The sequence below is a fragment of the Takifugu flavidus genome, chromosome 5, assembly GCF_003711565.1.
Source record: "Takifugu flavidus isolate HTHZ2018 chromosome 5, ASM371156v2, whole genome shotgun sequence".
Lineage (NCBI taxonomy): Eukaryota > Metazoa > Chordata > Actinopteri > Tetraodontiformes > Tetraodontidae > Takifugu > Takifugu flavidus.
In genome coordinates, this window is record NC_079524.1 from 11061557 (window position 1) to 11085299 (window position 23743).

The window sequence follows — 23743 nt, forward strand, 5'->3', positions numbered from 1 at the left end:
GATTCCCGTGTGGGAATGTATGTTTAAGGTTTGGGAATGGTGTGTGTGCGTGCATGCGTGTGTACGTGTGTGATCTTGAATTATTAGAACCGTGGCGGTGGATAAACTCGATGTCCCATAATTGTGTTGCCATGGTAACACTGACCCCCGTCACCCCAGCAACTGCAGATTGCACCAAACTGGAGGTTCTGCTCGGCGAATCTGGTCAGTTGTCCGAACAAAACACACACGGTGACGTGTGTGAAAGACAAAATGTGTTTGTGACTCATGTGAAACTATTTTGTGAGAGAGACGAATTAATTCCAAGGTTTTCAAAAGATCCCGAAGATCCCTCTCATGTTCACAAGAGCGAGGGAAGCATCTGAAGTTCCCACAGCTCTGACTCACGTCTCCATGGCCAGCTGAGATCGAGGTATTATTTACAACTGTCCGCCGACCACACGAGCAGACAAACAGGACTTTTCAGAAATCCAATTAAAATGGTTAAACATCATCGGTGCGTCTGCTCCTGTGTTGAATAAAATGGGGAATACCGTTAGCAGAGCACTTGAAAACGGGAGTTTACGCTGGGGGAAAATACTTACACATGCAGCAGCTCTGCTGGCTTTGCAACTTTATAGGCTTGAAGTGGTTTTTGTTTTTTGACTATGGAAAATTCTAAATGTCGAAAAACAACAAAGCGTTTGCGCTTTCAAATCCTCTCTGTGATTCCGAACATGTGCTGTCCGATCTAGTTTGTCTTCCTGCCACTCAGTTCCCGACCCACCCACCTCGCTCTTTGCTAACCCGCCTTTCCAGTATGAAAGGCCTGGATTAAACGTGGGATTTAAAACAGGCCGCAAGCCCATGCATTTACCACCTCCGTAGTTGGACCCACCCTCGTAAGCTCATCTCTTTCTGCTGAAAAGTCACGGTCACAGGTGAACACGCATCAAGGCAAGCGGTGACGCACAGGACAAACGGATGATTCGCGCCTCTGGTGTGCGTACACACGTTAGCATATTAGCTGTCATCCAACAGTATTGCCACCCGCTCTTGAAAAAGAGGCAGCGGCACATTTCAGCTGTAGCATCTTTAGAAGAGCCTTTCTTGTAGAAAAAAAGGCTAATCTGTCGAAAAGCCTTCTGGGAGGAGCCGGCTTAGCAAGTCGCTGCTGCAAAACCATGAGCTGCATTCACACATGGTCCTAAGTGTTGAATATGCTCCGCTGGGGCCGAGGATCGTTACCTTGCTCCGACCGATCAGCTGCTAAAAGAGCTGCCGCATTAACGACCATTAAACTTCTCGATTCGATTCAACTTTGATGGTCGGCTGGGTCAAGGAGGAGAAGTGGGGATAAGTTGAGAGGGAAGACACCTAAATTAGGGATGCAAATACAGCAGATATGTGTAATTGTCGGGATTTTTCATTGCTCCGCATTTGAGTGAGATGAATTGGTTGTGTGGATGTAGTTTTTTGTTCTTTGATTTGTGCTCATAAATGATACACACAGATCTACTTGTTCCCCTCTGATGGCGCAGTGATATCATAAGCTCATAATTTACACTTTCACACAGAGTGATTGTGTTTGCCAGCTGTCTTTCAGGCATTTGACAGCTGTGGCTGTGTTCCTTTCAGCCTGGATTACGTCTTTGGCTTCTTTGTATTTGTCTAATATTATGGTCTGCTCAGCTGCCAGCAGCCTCGTCACATCTCTGATTTGTCGACTGCTGCAGGCTCCGCCTCTTCCACATGGCTGCACTCGTTTGATAAATCCTTGATGACTTATCGAGTTGATAACCAGCTTCACCAAAGCACTTAACACATCTTTAGCATTAGTTTAGCAGGATCATTTAATTAAGTTCAAATCTAAATCTTAATATAATCTTTAATTTCAGCACTTAAGCAAATAGACTCAGTCACAAACCTTCTCACCTCAACATGCAGAGAGCAAAAATAATAAAAGCTACAGGGATAAAATGTTACAAGCAGAGGAAATAGAAGGTGGAAGGCTGAGGAGATAAATCTTGTCTGTTTCCTGTCACAGTCGGCTGTCAAGGTGGGAAGGTAACATTTATATGGAGCAGAATTGGTCCATAACCCCAATTACAGCTCTGAAAACTGAGCCTTATTTGTGAGGGAGGGAACTATTGTAAAGTCTGAGTGACAGTGAAGTGACACACAAAGCCCGAGAGTAAACTTGTAATCTGGGGTATCGGATTCAAAGTGCTGCTAAAACACCACGCCAGGAGTGAATGGGGCCTTTGTGGAGGTGGCGGCTCACGGCCTCATTTGCATGCAGTGATAAACGTTGTTTACACTGGACATGCAGCTCTGTGAAGTGGTAGGTAAACGTAGCAGGAATGATAGATTTACTGCCTCACATGGGAGCCAGACGGTTATATCCTAACACACACGCACACACACGCACACACACGGAGTTCAATTCATGCAACAGGTATGCAAACATAAGCTACATGGAGACAAATGCAAACACACACTCAGATGGATCATTTCATGCAACATGGATGTAACACACACTAACACACGCGCGCGCGCGCACAGCCACACGTGAAATCGTATCCATCCTCTTTATGATGAATGCGCGTTTCTTTCCACTGTGGCCGACGTTCATATTTCCAGCCGATCTGTCAACATTGCGCTCAAACATTGTTTATTTTCTCCATGTATATTTTATAAACATGCGCGTTTAAGCTAGCGCTGGCTGGCGTGGTTGGAGGGGCTGGAGGGCAGAGAGGAGCTGCTTCATTCCAGCATGAGGAATCCCCTCTTTAGGCAGAAAGGGCAGGCTGCAGCGGGGAGAAACAGGGCCCCCACTGGGGTCTCGGGCCCGGTGTAGGAGCCCAGGGTGATTAGTCATCGTGCAGGAGAGGAGGGTGGCGGAGGTGGTGGCGGTGCTGGACAGGCACCGATTGAAAGCAGCAGAAGAGTTTCGGATCACTGACATCGCACAGTCAGCCAGTCACTGAGCTCCCTAACTGGGCAGTCAGTCAGGGGGGTGAGGCCGAGGGGGGGTGAAGATGGTCACCTCCACCTCCTTCACCCGCCCAGTGATTTCGTTTTAGGGGTCCGACACCAGCTAAGATTGTGCTCTGGTGGTTGGGTGATTGTGCTGCTTCAGCCCAGCTGTCGCTGCCGCTGTAGTTTGGAACAGAGTCCGTCTCGTCACTCTGGTGCTGCCGAGATGCTGAGTTTCCCACAGCGGTTGGTCGCGGCTGAACGGAGCGAAGGTCAGACATATTTCTCATTTCTCCCAAGCCCAATAAATCAGCTGCACGTAAACACACGGCTGAGTGACTCAGTGAACAGCACCAACCAATGACAACTGAAGTCACACTGTAAGACAGAAAACGGACCCCCAGAGGTCAAAGGTCAAGGGGCGCGGGTCTAGAGTAAAAAAAAATAATTATATTTTCTGTTTATCATCACTTTATTTAAAAGAAAAGTGAAACAAGTGTTCCTTAGTTCAAAAAATTGCCCAAATTCATGAGGCAGATGCCCTTCTGGTCTGTCGAGGACAGAGTGAGTTTTGCACATGAATAAAAAAGTGCTCCTAATTTTTTTTACTTTGACCTTTAACCTCCGGGCGATCTCTCGCGGACAGTCTCAGCATTTCCACGGCCTCAAACACGTTTCATTGGTGATGTCTGTCTTTGCATTTTGTAACAGAGAACTTCCAGGTGATTCTTTACATTTGCAGCACGTTTGTAACCATGGAAACTAGAATACAACAAGAAGGGCCAACTGTATTGAAACTACTATTTGCTCGATGTGTGTGTGTGATTTTTTGGGGGGTCTTTTTTGTGGCTGTTGTTCTGAATGAATGATTTTGCATTGGTAGGAGACCAACAGCCCACGGGATGAGTGTTTGTCACTCAGACGTGTCGAAACCAACTGCTGCAGCGTACGTGTGTGAATGACGACATCCCAGAACTGCAGGACTGAATCTTTTACCCAGGCACCTGCTCAGGAGGCAGCTGTCAATCATGATGTTCCACACTATTCTCATAGTATCAAAAACTGAAATCAAATGGGGTTTTTTTGTTTGCTTTTGTGAGTCATTTGGGGAAATTTGAGACTTTCAACTCAAATGCAAAGCGGATTAAAACCCCATGAGCTTTGATGAGTTGTAGCTACACGGGCTAAATTTTGTGTCAACGTGCAGTTCTGCAAGCACACTTGACTGACAGAGGCCAGATCAGCCTTTCTGCCTCTGGGTGGGCTGATTTTAAAGCGTCCCCGAGGTCTCATTCCAGGTAGGGAGACAGACAGGGGCCTGGACCTCCCCCGCCTCCCTCACACTCGCTCCCAACTCCCTGAGAGCGCAGTCGACCCAGATTCCTCTTTGCCCTCACGGCATCCATTCTCACAGCCCCAAGTGGTCCCAGCGCTGCCAAGCGGCTGCAGAATTCCAGCAGCACCCAACAGCTTATTATTGGACCAAATTTATAGGGTCATCATTTAACTGGATCTGAATGACATTGGTTCTGGATGAGTGGAGTTAGGGCAAACTGCAGGTCCATGTGGTCCCGAGAAAACAGAGCCGGAGATAAATCAACTGACAGGGAGAGACGGCGAGGGCCGGTAGCTCCAATGTGGGAGACAGGTACCGAGGCAGAAAGACAGCGTGGAGGAGGAAGCAGTCACATTAGAGGACAATGGTGAGTCATGGTGGTGCTGCAGAGCTCGGACGATCCTACAATTGAACGTGGTCCATTATTGTGGTGGGAAACCATCTTCCATCTTCCATCAGAGGCCACCAGATAAAAAGGTTCACAGCAATCTTAAAAAAGAAAAGAAAAAGCATTAAAGATAGTTGTTTATTAACCAGCCACAGTTTTCTGTGCAGGTAATTGAATGTCAGATCCTTCCAAAACTAAACTAAATCTGCAGACAGGAAGAGTGTGTGTGTGTGTGTGTGTGTGTGTGTGTGTGTGTGTGTGTGTGTGTGTGTGTGTGTGTGTGTGTGTGTGTGTGTGTGTGTGTGTAAAGATGATTTGAAGCAAAGCTTAACCCCAGTCTCATATTCTCCTAAATGCGACGAGCGATTAGGCTGCATATCAGACTGCATGCTGCGCTTTATCCATGGATGCATTAAGGGTTCCAACACATGCCGTCATGTGATCTGAGCTCGCTCTGTGTGTACGTGAACACAAATGTGATCTGGTGCTACAGTCCCAAGTAATGTGCTCCATTAGATTTTTCCACGTTTAAATTGGAATGAATGATATGGACGAGGCTTCAGAGGAAACCTGAGGCCTGTTTACTCAGCCTGGCCTAATGCAAACATCTCTCTCACACACACACACACACACACACACACACACACACACACACACACACACACTCTTCACTAAGTGACTGACAATGACGGCTGTCACAAGCTGCTGGAGGATGTGAGGCAGATAATTCCAGCTTGATACAGATGCACAAGAACCATCCTGTATTTATATCATCCCTAAAAACACACAGGTCAGCAACAATCTGCCAAACTCACTGCACCCACAGGCCTAGAGGGGGCGCTAGTAGTTGCTGTTAAGTGGAATCAACCTGTTCAATGTGGTGTTTCTATGCTTTATGAAGCCTCCTGATTGCTGATGATAGTGAACAAACAGGGGAGCATTTCTGCTCTTATTTGCTGCTTCTTGCAGGGTAAGAATGAGATGTTTGGTCCCTTCTCTGCTGCCTCATCAACAGGAGGGCTGCAAAGTTTGTTTTCTTGTTTTGAATATGCTGCCATCCCCACAGATCATCAATCATCAGCTGTTTTTCTACAGAGCAACACACACACATGCATACAGATGAAGAAAAAGAGGGAGAGAGAGAGACTCGCTGCAGATGACAGCACGCTATGTTGTAGTCAGTAGGTGGGAAAAGATGGAGTGTGTCGTTCTCACCATTGAACGCAGCAGCAGCAGAGATCCCAGCGGAGTCGCTCCTGTTTACTCATTTCTCAAGCAGATGGTTCTTTCCATTCTCCTGTTTCTGCTCAGTGATGGCCGAATACCTGCCAAACAATGTCGCCTGTGTTTTTCCGTAGAACGGTGCATTCCCGCCATGACCACGTAGTATTTGTTTTCATGTCTGCAAGTAAACATGAAAACATGAAAATGTGCAACGGGCTCGTGTGCAGCTTTTATCGCGTGTCGCTACACGTCGTCGTCATCATCATCATCATCATCATCATCATCATCATCATCATCATCATCACCATCATCATCACGTGTTGCAGTCAGGCTGCTTCAGGGCCTCGTTCGAGCCCCTTGGAGCTGCACTAGATGACCCGGGACCCTCAGACCAGGTGAATCGGGCTGAAAGCATTCCTGCAGACAGGAGGCGGGGGTGCTGGGGGTGCTGGGGGTGCTGGGGGTGCTGGGGGTACTGGACAGGACTGATCAGAGATAGATGAGTTGGGCAGCAGTGACAGAAGGAGGATCCACCACCCACGCTGCCGCCACGCTCTCTGCTCCTCTGAAGCTCCCCGAGCCGCTAATTTGCATCAGTAAACACGCAGCCGACAACTTCAAAGTGTTGATACTGATGAGGCCTGACTGGGGGAGGGACTTGTGTTTAAGCGTGTGTGCAGGTGTGTGTGGGCAAGTGTGCATCGGCCTTTACCCGTCTGTCTTTTGGATAGTAAGGAAAATAACATCATGCGCGCAACAAAGGCCACCCCCCCAATTTATATAACGATGGTCAACAACCCATCAATATGAATATGTGCTTCTTTGGTCGGGTCCCCTTCAAATACTGACAACGAGGTGCCGAATAATTATTTCTGAGCTGCGGTAATTGCTGTGTAGTCGTAGGCAGGCAGACATGTGCGCATGTGTGGACGAGTGAGTGAGGAAGTTGTTGTCAAATGGAGACACAGGTGACGACAGACGCCTCTAGAAGGAGCGTTTGCAGCCAGAACACAGCTGCAGCCTCAACACAGCGCACGTGACGCCACATATATGTAAGTGTTGTGTACTCGCATGCTGGCCCACTGCAGCAGATTAGCATCTGGGGATTACCAGCGAGGCATTCTGAAAAGCGTTTAACCACGTCAGCGGGTCCTCGTTGGTGTCAGAGACCCCCTCCTGTGCCAGAGGTTCCCCTTTATCACCCCAACGCCCTCATCTGCCCCTGTCTCATGCCCTTACAGCAACAATCCACAGAGGGGAGCTACTGCTGTTCCTGAGGCTGAGCTCACACACACACACACACACACACACACACACACACACACACACACACTCTAGCCAGTCTAACATTCTCTACAGTCAACCTGCTGCGGCACTCTGCACGGATCAGAACTTGAGAAGAGATCCATGATTTTGTCTTTTATTGCAGGATTGAAGTCATAAAATTATTTATTTACTATTTATTATAAATTATTATTTATTTATTCAGCTTTTACGCTAACAACGATTTGGATTTCTCTATTATTTAATTTTCCCTGCTTTCGTAGAGATCAGACAAGGGTTTAAATTTTTTTCAAAAAAACAAACAAAATGGACGATTCTCGTTAGAAACACACACGCACTCACACACACACGCACACACACGGCATGTGAACAATGTGGGCCCTCTTCCTGAGTCATGTGTAAACACAGCTTGGTGTCTGGGACAATGATGTCAGAGCCGTAAGAAAGAACCGCAGCGAGTGAAGACGTGTTCTGATAAATATCATTACATTCATCTGGCTGAAAAGATGCCAGCCTCCGAGGTGCAGTGAATGAATCCAGTGAAGATTAACGAGCTGAGAAATTAGAGCCAAACAAGGGCCATTTTTCTGCAGGTCCGGGTCAGCGCCGCGTGTTTTAGGCCCTCTCAGCTGAACCCACATGGGAAGTTGGTGCAACATGCATGACGAGCTTTCTGCTCATAGGTGCTGTTTGGCTCATTTGTCAGAGCGTCTGAACTTATCTTAATATTTTACGGAGCGTGAGAGACGACGGAGGCTTGAAAGCTGGTTTCAGGATTTGGAGTCACGACAAAGGTGGAAAATATGTGAAACTCCAGGAAACAGGAAAATGATGTGTCTACTTTAAATTGAAATTATTATTATTATTATATTATTATTATTATTATTATTATTATTATTATTATTATATTATTATTATTATTATTATTATTATTATTATTATTAATAATTGAAATAGTGTTTATTTTGTTGCTTGTTGCTTTATTTTTGTAATATCAAAATTACACATTTGTAATGTAAAGCGTTGCTATGCCATTGTCTCTGTTTCTAAAATTAATTACATTTTAATTCAATGGAAATGTTGATTTAATGCAATATGGTTGTTATTATTTTTATTATTACAATTACATTTTAATTCATTGTAAATTACTCCTTTCATTTTTCTATTAATTCTTTAATATAAATATTTTGGCTCTAGATGAAGAAACATAGATAAGATACTTTCCTCACTGGAAATTTAATTTTAATTACTTTTCTTCACTATGGATTTTTTTTGTCCTCATTATTTGTGATGGTCTCAAATCAACTTTCAGGGAATTTTGGGAATCAAACTGGTTTTTTTTTCAGCTCTGCATTTCACCTATAACCTCCACTTTGGAAGACGGGGTGGACTTTCTCCTCATTAAATTATTTACCATAATTAAACGAACCTTAAACCGCGTCGTTATAATAACTGGAGCGTTTCTGTCACACGAGGACACTGTAATCTGTGGACCTTTTTGTTTTCCTACGGCTCTCAAATGTTCCTCGCCACCTCCAGAGGCAGCTAATGGATGCAGATGGAGGAAGTGTTTGACATTACGGACACAGCAGTGCTTGTTTTAGAGGAGCTGGTCATGTGGTTTGCCCTAGTAGGCCACATAGTACCTCCTTATTGTGACCTAGAGCCCCCCTCCTGCCAGCTCCAGGGGAACTGTCCGCTCTGGGGGGAACCAAGTGTCGGTTTAGCCCCTGAGTGAACACAAGTCAACATGCCTGAATTCCCCCCTCACCTAAAGTTACACTTTCTGCTGTGCAATTAGCCAACTCGTTCTTCCTCATCTCTGATATGGAGCTGGAGCGGTGGCCTGTGTGCAGAGCTCCGCGCTGGGACCCGGCCCTGCTGCCTGTGCAGGCGGTTTGGGCCCGGCCACATGGTACCTCATCTTTCACTGTCATCGCGCCGGAGAGGAGGAGATCAAAACAAACATGTGGTGGCAGAAAGTTCCCAACATGATGAATCGCCGTAATCAGGATCAGGCAGCCTAGAGTGCGCTGTGATTGGTGGAGGCCGCCTTTGACAGATTCTTTGAGTGACTGAGCGACAAGATGCTCGGAACGCAGTCCGTGACCCGATCCGAGGGAAACCATCACTGAGGAAAAGTCTGCAGGTCATTCCGCGCCAGGCGGTGCTGAATGTAAACACGGCAATGAGGAAATATTTGCAACATGGAAGCTGCGTGTTTGGTGGGCGCCGCGTCCATTATCGACTGAGCCGTGCCAGCAGGAATGACGGGGGTGCTTCCAGACCTCAACATTCATTGACTCCATTCTGTACATTGTTGTCGTGTGCGACTTCCCCCTTCTTCATCTGCGAAGAGGAGCACAGGAAGGCCCGACGGTCTGCGAATCTGACGCTCGCCCAAACAAAAAGCTGCATTGTGGCTCATTTTCCTGTCTCCAGTGCGTCGCATTTCCAGGCGGACGGGTGTTATCGGCATTCCTCAAGGTCAATTCTCTGCACGCCTCTGATCCGCTAATTTCACTGTCTGGGATTGTTGTGGGGGCTTCTCTAATGGACATGCTATCGACTTCCTGCTGCCTGGAGGAGCGGCAGAGCAGCGTTCCAGACTGGGAGCTGCTGGAGGGCTCGTCAGGTCATTAACCCACGCAAACAACAACAAAATGGGAAAGTGGAAGAAAGCAGGAAAATGCATCGCGAGTCCAGACTTTAAATAAAATATTCAGCCAATTTTGAGGTTTTGAAAGACCAGATGCAGACCGGAGCCTGTTGATGTTTGACCCATGTGGCTCCATCACTTCAACAGTCTCAACAGGCCTCATTATCTGATGAGTTGGGGGTGAGCGGGGGCTCCATCTGACCACGTTTTCATCCGCTTTATTTTCTACCAGGGTCAGAATGACCAGTGATTGTACTGGGTGGCCTCAAACCTCTACTATCTCCCTTCAAAAGCTGAAATAATACTGATCACAAAGATTATATATGTCCTGTAACGCCAGCAGATGAGAGCAGGATGTTCACATTGAACGGTCCCAAGTCTGGAGTCCAAGTTCAGCAAAGTAGAGACTTGTGAAGAGGGTCGGATGGGAGATGGGGGGCAAAACAATGGGAGAAGCTGTGAGGATTGAAGGGTGGGAGGTGGTGTTGGAGGGATGGGGTCTCCAAGAACCCACAGCCAGAAACAACAAGCTGGCCTGCTCATGTTCAAATAAATAACAGAGCAGTGGGGAGCGTGGAGACGCTGCAGATAAGGAGACAAGGAGCAGTCGGGAGGGTTTCTCTGCTACACTGGAGTCTATTTAGGATCACGGCCTGGGCCAAGACGAGCAAAGCAGCCAGTGACAGATTTATAATGAGCGCAGGCTCTGCCCTTGCACTTAATGCTGGGCTTAAGGTGCATTACAGGGACAAAGGCGGCAGATTCTGCTCAGAAGAAGAAAGACCTTAATTAATTTGGCCAGATCGCGGAGGCCCCCTCGAGCCCACATCATCGGTTCTTTGTGGCAGGAATGCCAGCTATTTACCGGCGCTCCACAAGAGCTGAAGGGAGAGGCGAGGTGATGACGACCGGGGCCGCCACGCAGCAGATAGGGAAAGGATACTTTTCAAAAGCTAAAAGCTTCCCAGCTTTAAAACAAAGACAAGAAGGAAAGAGAAGAAGTGATTTTGAAAATGGATCTGACTCCAACCACCCTTCACCACCGCCAACCACACCCCATCGGACCCTTCCTTCGGCCTACCCAGACATTCCAACCTGCGTTGGCTCTCCCTCAGCTCCTCATTTCAATACATAACTAAAGAATAATATTCGGAATATTAACTTTACATTTTGGACAAGACAACCAAAGAGTAGTAATGTGAACTTGTCCTGGAGGCTGTCTGATCGCAGTTCCCCTCCGTGTTGCTTCAGGTGGTCGAGGCTGGCCTGGGCCGCTCGCCGCCTGTTGACGGGCGCAGTTGGCAGCTGTCAGGCCTTCGTTGACTCCCAGGAGACGTGTGAAGCTTCCTTCCCAAAATAAACAAATAGTGGTGGCATGCATCTTCCCAGCAGGAGGGACGGAGAAAGTGGAAATTGTGCCTCTTGCTTAGCACCCGGACAAACAGCAACATTTCCAGAAGCATTCTTTTCAATTGAATAAATTCCCTGAACACAATATTAGAGCTTTGACTCTGTTTTGAATATTAGCTTTGCTGCCTGTTTTCCCGCATTTTAAACTGTGTGGGAACGCACGTCAGAATCTGGCTGGTTCTGACACCAGGGAATCATGATTTTCACCTTTGGTCAACCATTGTGTTCATTTCCATTGTGTTTTATTGCACAAGCCCTTTTATGATAACTCCCATGCTAAAAAAAAAAAGCCAAGGCTGAACAGGAAAACATCTATATGCCAACAAGGAACCGCATTTTCCTCATTTTTCCTTTTCCAGAAATAGAGAAACTCCCTGTCGTGCTCTCAAAGGTTTAAAAACAATTATTCCCCTAAAGCTCCTATGAACTCATCTATTTGTGATTCTAAACTAATCAAACGGTTAGCGAAGTGATGAGCTGTTTTATTAGCTTTTATATTTCCAATATTTCCTATAAGTAGCACTGATCTGCATCTTGGCGTTATGATTCTACTGAATTTGAGGATCAGTGCCGTTTGGTCGCCTTTACGCATGACTACAGATCTATTGAAGGATGATGTTGATCCAGGTGCATCAACTGTGTCACCACAGACTCTCAGAAGTATTTACATATAACCAGTTATACCGACGCGCGCACACAAACGCGCATTCTGCGCTCTCTCCTGGGTTTTTGCGCATAATGATAAAATCTAGTCCGGGGCGATTATAAAAAAAAAAAAAACAGTCCTGGAAATGTCCAACTAACCACTCAGTGACAGATGGTAGAAATTAAATTACACGCAAAAAAAAAAGAAAAAAAGAATCGCTGGACAAGTATTCAGCACTGTGGTAAAATGTTTGGACGTTTTTGCTGAAAAACTGAAATTAGTCACCGCGCTGATGTGGACTTTTCATTTGAGGACATTCAGGGCGGATGTTTCCAGTCGGAGGGTGAAAGAAGGCATTCACAAATTAAGACAAAAAATGGTTGCAGAGCGTTTGTATTAAACGAGAAATGATAACAAAAAGAAAATACACACCATTTCTTTTTAATACACCCAATCGCGCGCTTTACAATAAAATTAAAATAATTTAGCATTTGGAAACGCCACTTTAACGTGGAAATTAAATTATTTCAGACACGTTTTATATCCTCTACATTTTTTCTGCGTCCATTTTATTTAAATAATTGGGAATCAATTGTAAGTGTTAAATCAACAAAGAATTGTGCGCGTAAATAACAAACATTTAAAAGCCTTTTCTCACCTTTTAATAAGTTTAATTATGTATATTTTGGATTACAAAGTTACAATTAAAAATAGGTTTGTGTTATGTTTTTATAGTATAACGCAGAGCTGTAAGGTTGTGGCACCTTCATGAATGTTTCCTCCTGCGTCTCCCCGCGGAGAGAGGGGACACCCCGGGCCCTCTTCTGTCAGCGGTCAACTGCTCACTTCCTCCCCTCCTTATTCTGGGATTTACACTAATATTTAGATAGGGTAAGGTTTTATATGAGGAGCCCGCCGCTTCAGGCCCGCAGCTTCATACGGACAAAGTTCCTGGAAATAAAGAGATAAATTATTTTAACGAGTGGAATTACGCGGGATTAATTATCTGAAGACCTTTGTGGGGACGTTCTGGTTTGGTATCTCCTCAAAAAAAAACACACATCGTAAAGCATCGTGCGGGATTTGATGCTGTTTTATTGGGTGGGTGTGGGGGGCATGAAAACAGCGCATGGACAGCATCTCTGCTCAATAAGAAGAGCGAGAGCAGCCGCCGAGCCCTGACGTTTACAGATCTGAGCCATTTAAAGATGTTATTTTGGGGGTTTGGTGATTTGTCATTTAACCACAACGGGACACGCTGGACCACACAGGCCTGCAGCAACAAGAACCAGACTCTCCTGAGGAAAACCAGCAACGGCTCACATCCGCGCTGGGACTCAACCAGTGTATATTATTATTATTATATTATTATTATTATTATTATTATTATTATTATATTATTATTATTATTATTATTGTTGTTGTTGTTGTTGTTGTTGTTGTTGTTATTATTATTATTAAATTGTTTTGTGTATCCACGACTTTGATTGCGTAAAAGCACCAGCCCTTAATGACGTTGTTTTGTGTCATTTGATTAATGGTGGAATTGTTGAGTATAACAGCTCTGATTCACCAACCAGGAGATAATTATTCTGATTCTAAATGAAATGTTTTTGTAATTTAAACACATGAATGATATGAGGACAAGCTGAATCACGTCAGCGCCTCAAAAAGCTGCAAACGTGCGCAAACGTGGGCATTCGCTCTTAAAATACCGCACAATTCGACTCTTCTAAACTGTATAAACGGAAGCAAAACTCTTTTTTCAGCAATCCTGATCAATCCTCCTTTATATATGAAATACTTGATCAATCGGAAATGGTCTTTTCCCACATAAATCCAGAGTGAGGCGCAAACAGAGGTGTGACCGCGGTGTCTGCCTGCAGGCTGCACACAAACTCAGGTTCGGTCCTCTAATCAGTGACGAGCTGCTCACTTTGCTCACTTTGTCGGGCTGTTGTCAGCTTGTGTTTAACTGCTCCGAATTCAGCCCGAGACTCCTTAACGCACTTAAATGTGCGTGTTCTGATATATAAGGTGGCGTTTGTGCGCTCGGAATTGTTTTGTTATATTTAGACGGTGATGCAGCTATTTTTATAGCTCATTAAAGTTACTTGCTAAGCGACAGCACCTGGTTTGATTTCTCAGCCCCTGAAACGGACTGATTTAACTCCCTTTCCCCTCTGAAATCTCAAATCTGCGTTTTTACTCTCACTTTTCCTTCCTGGTGCCATTTTGTTGTTTCTCCATTCGCGCGTTCTGAAGGTTGAGGTTTGAATGCTCCGACCTGCAGCCCCCGAACCAGCCTGTCAAATTTGCAGCCCTGCCGCTGCCTCTGCGGCCTCCGCCGAAGCCTGTGCGCAAATTCCATCACCGTCTCTTCCCATCCCGCTTCGCTCCTGCGTTTTGTCTGTTATCGCCTGACTGTTTCCAAAGGAGACTTCCGACTTGGCAACGATGAAATGAGACGACATCGACACTATCAGACGGAATAAAAACAGTTCTGTTGGGTAGAATAAATTATCCGGGTGACTGGTTTACACCAGTTTGGACTCCACAACGGCGTGAAATGTCTTTTATGGAGCCATCGATGCGTAAATATCCTCCCAGGTTGTTACAAGAGCTATAATTTTATATGTTTGCCCTTCACAGCACACTGCAGCTCCCTGCCCCCCCAGGAGGAACCATCCAAAACAAATAAGGCTAATCCTCCCGTGGCTTTATCTCATTAGAACCCCGCCGCTGCCTTCACGCCTAATTCGGTGAAAATTGGATTTTTTTTTTGCGGCGCTTTTCCAACTAAACGTGCGCTAAAGTGGAGGAGAAACTTTTCCAGAGAGACACGCGGAGCAAAGGTCAAGTTCAGCTGCGGTCTGACGTGTCACGCATGTTTGTTCCCTCCTGTTCCTGACGGGTTCCTGGGGATCAGTGGAAATGTCCCATCACACGCAGCTACGCAGTTCTGTGGAAGCCGGGACGCAGGACACGCCTGAGGCTTCAGTTGTCTAAAATATACTTAAACCTCGCCCTTTTTTACATTATTTCTCAATTCGTGCAACATATAGGTGCAATTGTCTCACGAATCACTCAGAAACATTAAGATGTCTGCTAATTTCTGACTTAAAATGAACTTTTCCCGATTATTTTATTTGTCAATTGGTTTGATTCAGACTTTCCTCTTCCCTTACTTTTGAACCTCTGATCTGGACACACCAAGAGGCTTTATTCCAACTTGAGCATCCAAACTATTAAACATTTGTGATCATATTTTGGTTTAAAACGGGCGTAATAATGATGTTTATGTTGAAGTTAGATGACTGACTGGGACTTATTGAAATAAAACTACCAGTGCAGGGGACAGACGGGATTTTTTTTTTACTAGTGGTGCACGGGAGGCGTGGATCTTGCTCACTTTTGACATTCTCGTAGCAGCAGTAGCTTCTCCTCAAGGCACGACTCAGATGACACCACCCCGCCACCGACCGGGGCAGAAACCAGGAAAGCGCGCGCACACACACTCTCTATGTGTTTGGATGAACTGTTTTGACACCAGGACGTGTTAAAGGATTCATCAAATGAATCTGAGCACCGAGGAGCTTTTCGCGTCTTCGCTAAGAGTCGTGGAACTACTTTGCGTTCGGGTCCGTCCCGGGCTGTCGCGGAGCGCCGGTGGCGGAATGTGAACAAAACTCCCGTTTCGGCTTCTCCTGCTTTCTGCGCAGTTGGAAAGCGGAGGAGGAGGACAGCCGGCTTTTCTCGACCCGAGCCCTTGCCTATGGACGACGAAGGTCCCCTCTCTCCAAAGGCAAATGCTTTCAGTATTGCCTCTCTGATTTCGGCTGCAGAACAAGCAGGAAACGCCGCGTTTGACAAACCGAGCCCCGGACTCGACCTGCACCACCGCAGTTCTGTTAAAATGCACTACAGCACTGTCACCCGGGAAATGGAAGGTAATTCAGTTTATTGATGACCAAAGAGCAGCATGTATCCCCCCCAGACCCCACTTATCTGCTCATTGTTAACAGTTTTGAAAGTGCACGGAGTATAAACCGGGAGCGCATAAATGGAACGATTGTGGAGGGAGATTCTGGCACGAAACTATAGCGCGTATAGTTACAATAAAGATGGAGAAAGCAGCCATACTGGAGAGAAAAAAGTTTTCCAAACCCCCGAAGCGCTGCGCAGGCGAGCTTTAATTCGCCGACATAAAGCATGCATTCAAAATAAAGAGGAGGAGGGATTCTAAAACATACCCAAAGCTTCCATATCCACCTCTGTTCTGTAGATCTGGCCAATAACGCAAACTGAGCCGCTGCCTGTTTGTTTGTTTGTTCATGCAAATCAGCGTGTGTTTACCTTGTAACGCGTTTACGCTCCTCTCCGCCGCCAAAGATCCGCTATTGTTTGCTAACGGGGGGTGATGTGGGCGAGACCCTTATCCAAAAGTTAAATGGGTGCCGGAAAGACCATTAAAAAGGGGCGCACTTCACTGTCAATCAGTCTCGTCCCAAGGCGAGGAAAAGGCGCATTACCTGCAGTTCCTTATCTAAATAGAAATAAGAACCGGTTTTATCGCGAAGGGGAGGCCCTCTGCGCCAGATAAGAGAGCAGACGTGGTTGCAGCGGCGCACAACAGAGGCCGAGCCACAGCAAAAACACACGCACGCTCTCCAAACCATAGTTCAGATTCTCTGTAGGAGCAGATCGGAGTTTTTTGGGAACATTTCGTCACTTTTGCACTTTTAGTGTGTAGCATGTTGGCGGCGGATGCCCCCGCAGGGACTAATAAGCAGCCGGGACGGAAGCTTTTAAACCGAAAAGGGCGTTTTTACGCGTGACATCTTCATCTGTTTTGCTTTTGTCTTATAATCGACTTGAAGGCACATTGAGTAAATCCAGTTTTTTGGGATGATTTCAGCTATTTCCAGTCCGTGGCTGACGCAGCTGTCCCATTTTTGCGATGTTGCAGCCTTCACGACGAGCAGCCTGAACAGCCTCAACACGCCGGGGGGCTACCACCTCTCTCCGTCCCCCGGGGACCCCTACAGCCAACATGAGTCCCACTTCGAGCCCTGCCCGGCCGCCCAGCACAGCTACAACTACCCGGGGTCTAACCCGAGCCAAGGCCCGCAGAGCGACGGTGGGACTCCCAACTGCTCCTCGTCCTCGTCCAGCTCAACTCCGAACGGCAAAACCATCGTGAAGAAGAACCCCAAAGTGGCCAATATTAATGTCCAGCTGGAGATGAAAGCGTTATGGGACGAGTTTAACCAGCTGGGAACGGAGATGATCGTCACCAAGGCCGGCAGGTGAGCAGCCCGCAAACTCCCCGCCCCGCGTCCCCACAGTTTAGTCGGAAATAAGAGATCACCCAGGAAATATCGCTTTAATTACATTTTGTAATGGCTCAATAAAACAGACTTTTATGTGTAAAATTTGAGATCTTTGAGGATTTTATCCACAATAGAAATCCACGACGACTTTTGCTTTATTTATTTATTAATGTAACTATTTAAAAAAATAATTAGATTCGTTTAAATATTTTTTAAATCTTTTAAAACACTTTATCTACCCGTTATTTATTTATTTTCTATTTGTTTTTACCTTTCCCCCCCCCCTTTTCAGCATTTTAATTATATTTAGATATATCCAAAGTTGCGCATGTCAGCAGTCACTGGAGTCAGACGTCCGTCCGTGTGTGTGTGTGTGTGTGTGTGTGTGTGTGTGTGTGTGTGTGTGTGTGTGTGTGTGTGTGTGTGTGTGACTGTGGGCTTTATTTTTCAGTTTTACGCGCGGTTCTTAAACGCAACATGGCGGCCTATTCAATCATATTTTGAAGCGAATCCAGTTTGTGGTCTCGTCTTTGTTCGGGTCTAGACGTGTGTGTACTTTTCTCTCAGTGAAGGTGTGCCCGTCTGCTTCCCCGTGTTTCCTCTCCACCGCCACAGTTATTTCGGTTAAATCATAAAATTAAATTGGTTTTTATTATGTTTTTAATATCCGGACAGAGTCACTAAATTCTTTTAACGCGCGTCTGCAATATACATATATATTTAATTTAATAATAAAACTGCCGTCTTGAGTTTCTTGCAGTGATATAAAGAGACATGAGATAATTGATTTGATCCCCAAACGTGAGGCTAAGGTTTCTGACAGGAGAAAGGAGAGCTGCACTTTAAAGGCTCCTTCAGCCGCACCTAGCCGCAACACTGGCGCTAATTGAGCGTTGATTTCGTGGATCCCTTTCACTGACTCGGCGGATTACTCAACTGTTTTGGGGGATCTGGAGCTGTGCTGCGGATGAGGCAGAGCTCAAAAACGTCAATGTCGGAGATCCAAACAAGCTGTCAAACCGAAAAAGGTTCATCCTTTTAAAACAGCAACCAGAAAATGTTTCTTTAGGGAAATAAATCGGTCTGAGTAAAAGGTGTGCAACAGAAACAGCGGTTTGACGTGATTTGTTGTTTTTTTTATTATCAGGAGTGTCTCTACAATGCATCAGAAATAAATAATAAAAATAAAACAAGTCAGATTTGCCTGAAACGCGTCATTGCTTCTCCGCACGAAGCGTTTCTTTCCTTTCTTCTATTGCAGAACTGAAGCTGTGATTCTGCAAAGCTGACGAGTTTAGTGGGGAAAAGTCCAAAAGTTGAAAAGATTGTTTATCTTTTTAAAAAAAATTCAAAATGTTCCAGAGAAAGAAGGGAAGGGCATTAAAAGCGATCGTGCAGGCTTTAACTGTCGCCCCGTGTTTTTCTTTCTTTACCAGGAGAATGTTTCCAACTTTCCAAGTGAAAATATTTGGGATGGATCCCATGGCGGACTATATGCTCTTGATGGACTTCCTGCCTGTAGATGACAAACGTTACAGGTAATTTTCCATTTTAAGACACCTGAGCACATTTGTAGGGAAAAAAAGATGCGCACTTTGTGGCATTGAAATAACCTTTAATACAAAAATTGTCACAAATACATAAATAAATAAGTGAATCTCCGAACACTCCCATTCATGGCCAGAGTCAGGATAAGTTGTTCCTCTTCCAGGTACGCCTTCCACAGCTCGTCGTGGCTGGTTGCCGGTAAAGCTGACCCCGCCACGCCGGGCAGAGTCCACTATCACCCGGACTCCCCGGCCAAAGGCGCCCAGTGGATGAAGCAAATCGTCTCCTTTGATAAACTCAAACTCACCAACAACCTGCTGGACGACAACGGCCACGTGAGTGTCCGGCTGCTGCACGTAAACGCACCACTGAATGGGATTTATACGCAAACAAGAGTCATTCAAAAACATCGCCTAATCTAATAAAGCAATATTTTCAGTAGGTGAAACTGCGGGACATAAGCTTTAGAAATGACTCCGCACGGCCTGGTTTTGAATTCGTTGCATTTTAAAGTAACAACGGACAGAAAATGTGCCAGTTTATCCCGTTAAAGGGCCGATTATTCTGAAATGATGATAACCTGTTTGTAGCTGACCTGGCATGTCTCATTGTTGTATTATCCTGCAGACTCGTATTTCTGCTTCATCAAACCGGCTTTGACTCGCAAATATTTGCGTGGTGTTTTAAGATGAATTAAGATAATAAAATGATTAGTCACAAAGCCACCTCCTGGCTATTTAAAGATGGTTGATCTTTTAAATAGTCAAATACAACCTTCATGCTTCAGAATAACTGTGCCTCGTGTTAATAAATGTAGTCGGTTTATTTATTATCATCTGTATGTTTTCCAGATTATTCTCAACTCAATGCACCGCTACCAGCCCAGGTTTCACGTGGTTTACGTGGATCCCCGCAAGGACAGCGAGAAATACGCGGAGGAGAACTATAAAACATTTGTCTTTGAGGAGACCCGCTTCACGGCCGTCACAGCGTACCAGAACCACCGGGTAAGACCGCGCTGTTACTTTTAACTCTAACATGGCGGAACTAACAGCAAAGAGCCTCTAAATATAAGTTCATGGGTTTCATCAGGATTTCTTTCAAGCCCTGAGAAATAGTATAATATGCTTTGTTTAAACACATTTGAAAAATAATATGTTGTTAACTGTTAAAAAAATCATAAACCAATCCAGTCTTTCGGGATGACTGCCCGCGTTTTTGATGCGTAAAATGTGCGTAAAGATGTTCTCCCGCGCAGCCATCAGTGCGTCCGGCCTGTTTTCCATCAGTCTGTTTAAGATCACTCATCGGCGCATCCATCGATGATTCAGAGAGACGTAAACATTAGAAAAACCTCGATTCCGAACAGGCAAATGTGCAGAAACTTCGTGCGTAATTGGTGAACGCATGTTGATTGGACTCCAGAACTTAAACTTTTTTTTTTTTTTTTTAATTAAGGTGGAAACATAAACAGACTGTTGCACACGATTAATATTAATAAAGGTTCGTCCCACCAACCACCTCCTGCAACTTCCAGGGAGTGACTAGAAATCAGACACCAGAGTTTATAAATGAAAATGATTTTCCGTTTACAGTATGCGTGCAGCGTTGCTCTTTAACCAACCGTTTGGATTTGATTTCAGATCACGCAGCTGAAGATAGCGAGCAACCCTTTCGCAAAAGGCTTCAGGGACTGTGATCCAGAGGACTGGTGAGCGCTCCCACTCATACAGTAGCCTGCTCGCTGTGTTCCGGCATCACTGAGCACACTAAAGCACAAAGTTAAAATACACACACACTGAAAGAGAGATCAATTATCTTTCGTTGTTCTGTTGCCAATCAAGTGTCACTGAGAAATTGTCAGTTTGTGATTGTCACAACTGAAACAGACCCACCTGACTGGTATTGTCAGATATCTGAAAGGCTCAATGCAAACATGCTTCATGTTATCGCTGTAAATGATCTTTTCTCGGGTTCTGACTGCAGCAATTAGGCCAAAGGTGTATGAAGCACACACACACGCAGCATTTCAAACACACGTGTGTGCTTCATATTTCATCCTTTTTTAAAGGTGTGAATGTTCTTTACATGCATCGGCCTAAACCCTTAGAAACGCACATTCATCATTGGAACCTTGAATTAAGAAATTGTGCTCTTGACGTTCATGAATAGAGTGTAACCGAATCCATTCTCCATGCTTCAGGCCCAGGAATCACAGGCCCGGATCGCTGCCAATAATGAGTGCCTTCGCCAGAACCAGAAACCCGATGTCATCCCCCCCTCAGCAGAATGGCTCAGAGAAAGGTCTGCGCACACACACACACGCACACACAATCTAATACCATGCGTCAACCATTATCCTTAGAAATACACAGATATATGTAATATTATATGCACAATATAGCATAATAAATATATCTACAAATACAGAACATAATCTGCAAAGTAATATAACAAGATTTTAACATATTTCTGCAATTTACAGAGTATACAGTTAAACCAGTGATTTTTTATTTACCACATCCTCTGATTTTATGACAGTATCATACGCAGTTTGAAATTAGTCAATAAAGTTTATTGATCGTGGGTTTTTTGGGGGGTATAAAGCAAAACTGTAACATCAAAATTAAACAAAAAAATTCCACTGTGTGCTGCCGAGCTGACTCCCGTCATGTCTGTTCTTGCTCAGAGGACAGTCGGCGAGAATACGAACGCGACCCCAGCAGCACGCCCATACACGCCGACCCAGCTCACCAGCTGATGTCCCGGGTGCTCAGTCCCGCCCTGCCCGTCCCAGGAGGCCTCCACGCGGTCCCACTCACCAGCAGCCGGCCCAGCCCTCCTCACGACCTTCGTCCAGAACCTCACCCCCTGCCCCCGGACACCCTGCACCACCACCCCTACAAGTACCCCACCACCTATGAACACTACCTGGGAACAAAGACCAGGCCGTCACCTTACCCTATACCCGGGATCAGAGGACACACATACCACCACCACATGAACCCGGCCACGGCTAACATGTACTCTGCCACCAGTGGCCCCTCTAACTATGACTACGGGCCCCGGTAATGACTGCTACCCACCTGGGCCACGGCACAAACGTGCAGGAACGCGGTCCTGGCGAAGCTGCAGCGTGCGTTCACAGGCTGAAACCTCTCTGATGGATAAATCCTGTCGTATTTATTTAAAGGAAATGCCTCCTCGCTAAACTGCGAGCACCTGTTCCGAGTTTCGGAGGACGACCAGCGGGGGCACCGGGACGCCTCTTTACCTGGACGGTGCAGGAGGACAGACGAGGGAAGGGACAGAAGCTGGTCACAGACTGGAGTTGAATTCTTTGGTTATTTTCTTTTTGTGTTGGATGCACTTTTTGATTTTCCCTGTTTTTATTGCTTTCAAAAAAGCCATACATTATATAGCCCACCAACCTTTGTAGACGGGATGTTTGCATGCTGAGCTCATCGGAAAGGGTGTCGAAACACATCCTTTTGTTTGAGGAAAGAGAAACATTTTTACGAGATTTGAGTTCTTTTTTTTTTTTGTGAGCACGTTGAGCCGCCCTGAGAAGCTTGTACCATGGCACTGACTTGCAGCAACTCAAAGTAAATAAATGAAGCAGAATGACTCTTCTGTATCTGTAAAATAAACATTAAATTCTTGTAATTCAGAAAGAAAACAGCCTTTCCATTTAAAGCGCCATCTGCATCCGCACTGCTGAAGGGGGGGCTTGACTGACTGTACAGGTTCCTTTGACAGTCTAAATGTAAAACTACATTATAGACAAATATAAATAGTTTTAAAAATAACAGCTTCAGGAAAATTTAGGTTTTTTAAAAAAATTCTTTTAAAATAATCTGAATAGAAAATGAGTGCAACAATAAAAGTCCAATTAATCAGAATCACAGTGAGTGAGAAAAGCAGAGGGAAATGTCATAAACAGGAGGGAAAAGCTGATATATTCCACTTTTATGTATGTTTTTTTCAGCTGTAATGGGACACATTTCAGGACGTATCCGTGCAGCCGCTTCGCTCTCCTCCTCGGAGAGAGGAATGCTTTGTTGTCAAGGTTAAGCCGGTCGGGGATTTGTGCTCGTCAGGTTACAAATGGAAAGATACTAATGATTCATTTCAAAAATGGAGTTTCTTCCCTCTGCTTCTCTTGTAACCCAGCGGAGGGGAAAGAAAAAGGCGGCCCGAGGGCAGCTGACCTCTGGCTGTTTAGTGGTTGGTAAAGTGTCAAAGGTTAAATAACAGTTCCACTCATTTGAACGACCGGCTAATTGGCTGTTTAATTTCAGGTTTTGTTTGAAGTACAATTCACTTCATGCAAACCTAAATTAAAGCGCACACAATCTCAAAGATCAGCCTGTCTGCATGTACTGTATCAAATTTCATTTTATTGATGTTTTGTTATTTAATTGACTGACAGGCAGCATTTTTACTGGCACATCCTTTCTATTAATAATTCCCTAACAGCTGTAGAGCAGAGTGTTACAGCCCCGCTGGTGCAGATTAAACCCATAAAATCATCACAACTAATGCTGGACAGCATATTTAATTGTTTTTCTGTGCTTAAAAAATCTTTCATTTTAAAATATTTTCAAATGCAAACAAAATTCAAAAGGTTGTCCTACCTAAATGGCAGGAATCTAAAGGAAAGCTACACTTATTTGATCATTGTGGGACTATTATGAATCTCCATGTTGCATTGAGGGGCCTCCAGTCATTTAGACATTCAGGATCGAATTACTGTTTATCAAAAATAACCAAGAAAATGAAAGATTTAGATATTTTTCGGACTATACGCGTTAAATAACCTGGATTTGCTGGTTCAGAGTGCACAAAGAGCCCCTCGGCTTCTCTCCACACCTGCATTATTAACCGTTGTCAGCTCAGCACCAAACTGTACCAAGCAGTGAAAATGTTCTCCACACGTGGTGCTTTTAATAAATGA

The 23743-nt window shown here is 45.2% G+C and overlaps 1 protein-coding gene and 1 long non-coding RNA gene across 4 annotated transcripts; one reads left to right on the forward strand and one right to left on the reverse strand.

The window, feature by feature from the left end:
* Positions 1-1807: 1807 nt before the first annotated feature.
* Positions 1808-16817, reverse strand: LOC130525817 (uncharacterized). 2 transcript variants are annotated; one of them, XR_008950590.1, is made up of 3 exons: positions 16270-16817; positions 5898-6084; positions 1808-4783 (listed from the first exon to the last, which is right to left on the reverse strand). It is a non-coding gene; the product is annotated as an uncharacterized LOC130525817 (long non-coding RNA). The 2 variants fall into 2 exon arrangements; XR_008950589.1 differs by having other exon boundaries at positions 16262-16817.
* On the forward strand, positions 15305-22465 carry tbx1 (T-box transcription factor 1). Of its 2 annotated transcripts, none has more exons than XM_057033014.1 (8): positions 15305-15855; positions 16824-17214; positions 18675-18776; positions 18950-19121; positions 19638-19793; positions 20430-20497; positions 20990-21090; positions 21476-22465. In XM_057033014.1, exons 1-8 carry the CDS (start codon positions 15681-15683, stop codon positions 21856-21858), a joined length of 1548 nt encoding a protein of 515 aa, XP_056888994.1. In that variant the 5' UTR covers positions 15305-15680; the 3' UTR covers positions 21859-22465. The 2 variants fall into 2 exon arrangements, with proteins under 2 accessions (XP_056888994.1, XP_056888995.1); XM_057033015.1 differs by having other exon boundaries at positions 15306-15855; positions 16875-17214.
* Positions 22466-23743: the final 1278 nt, after the last annotated feature.

Bases quoted from the DNA above. Each gene is read 5' to 3' on its own strand.
- tbx1 (XM_057033014.1), top strand. From the start codon at position 15,681: ATGGACGACGAAGGTCCCCTCTCTCCAAAGGCAAATGCTTTCAGTATT. The intron at 20,498-20,989 runs GTGAGCGCTCCC...TCCATGCTTCAG, and splicing joins GACTGTGATCCAGAGGACTG to GCCCAGGAATCACAGGCCCG. The intron at 21,091-21,475 runs GTCTGCGCACAC...GTTCTTGCTCAG, and splicing joins GCAGAATGGCTCAGAGAAAG to AGGACAGTCGGCGAGAATAC.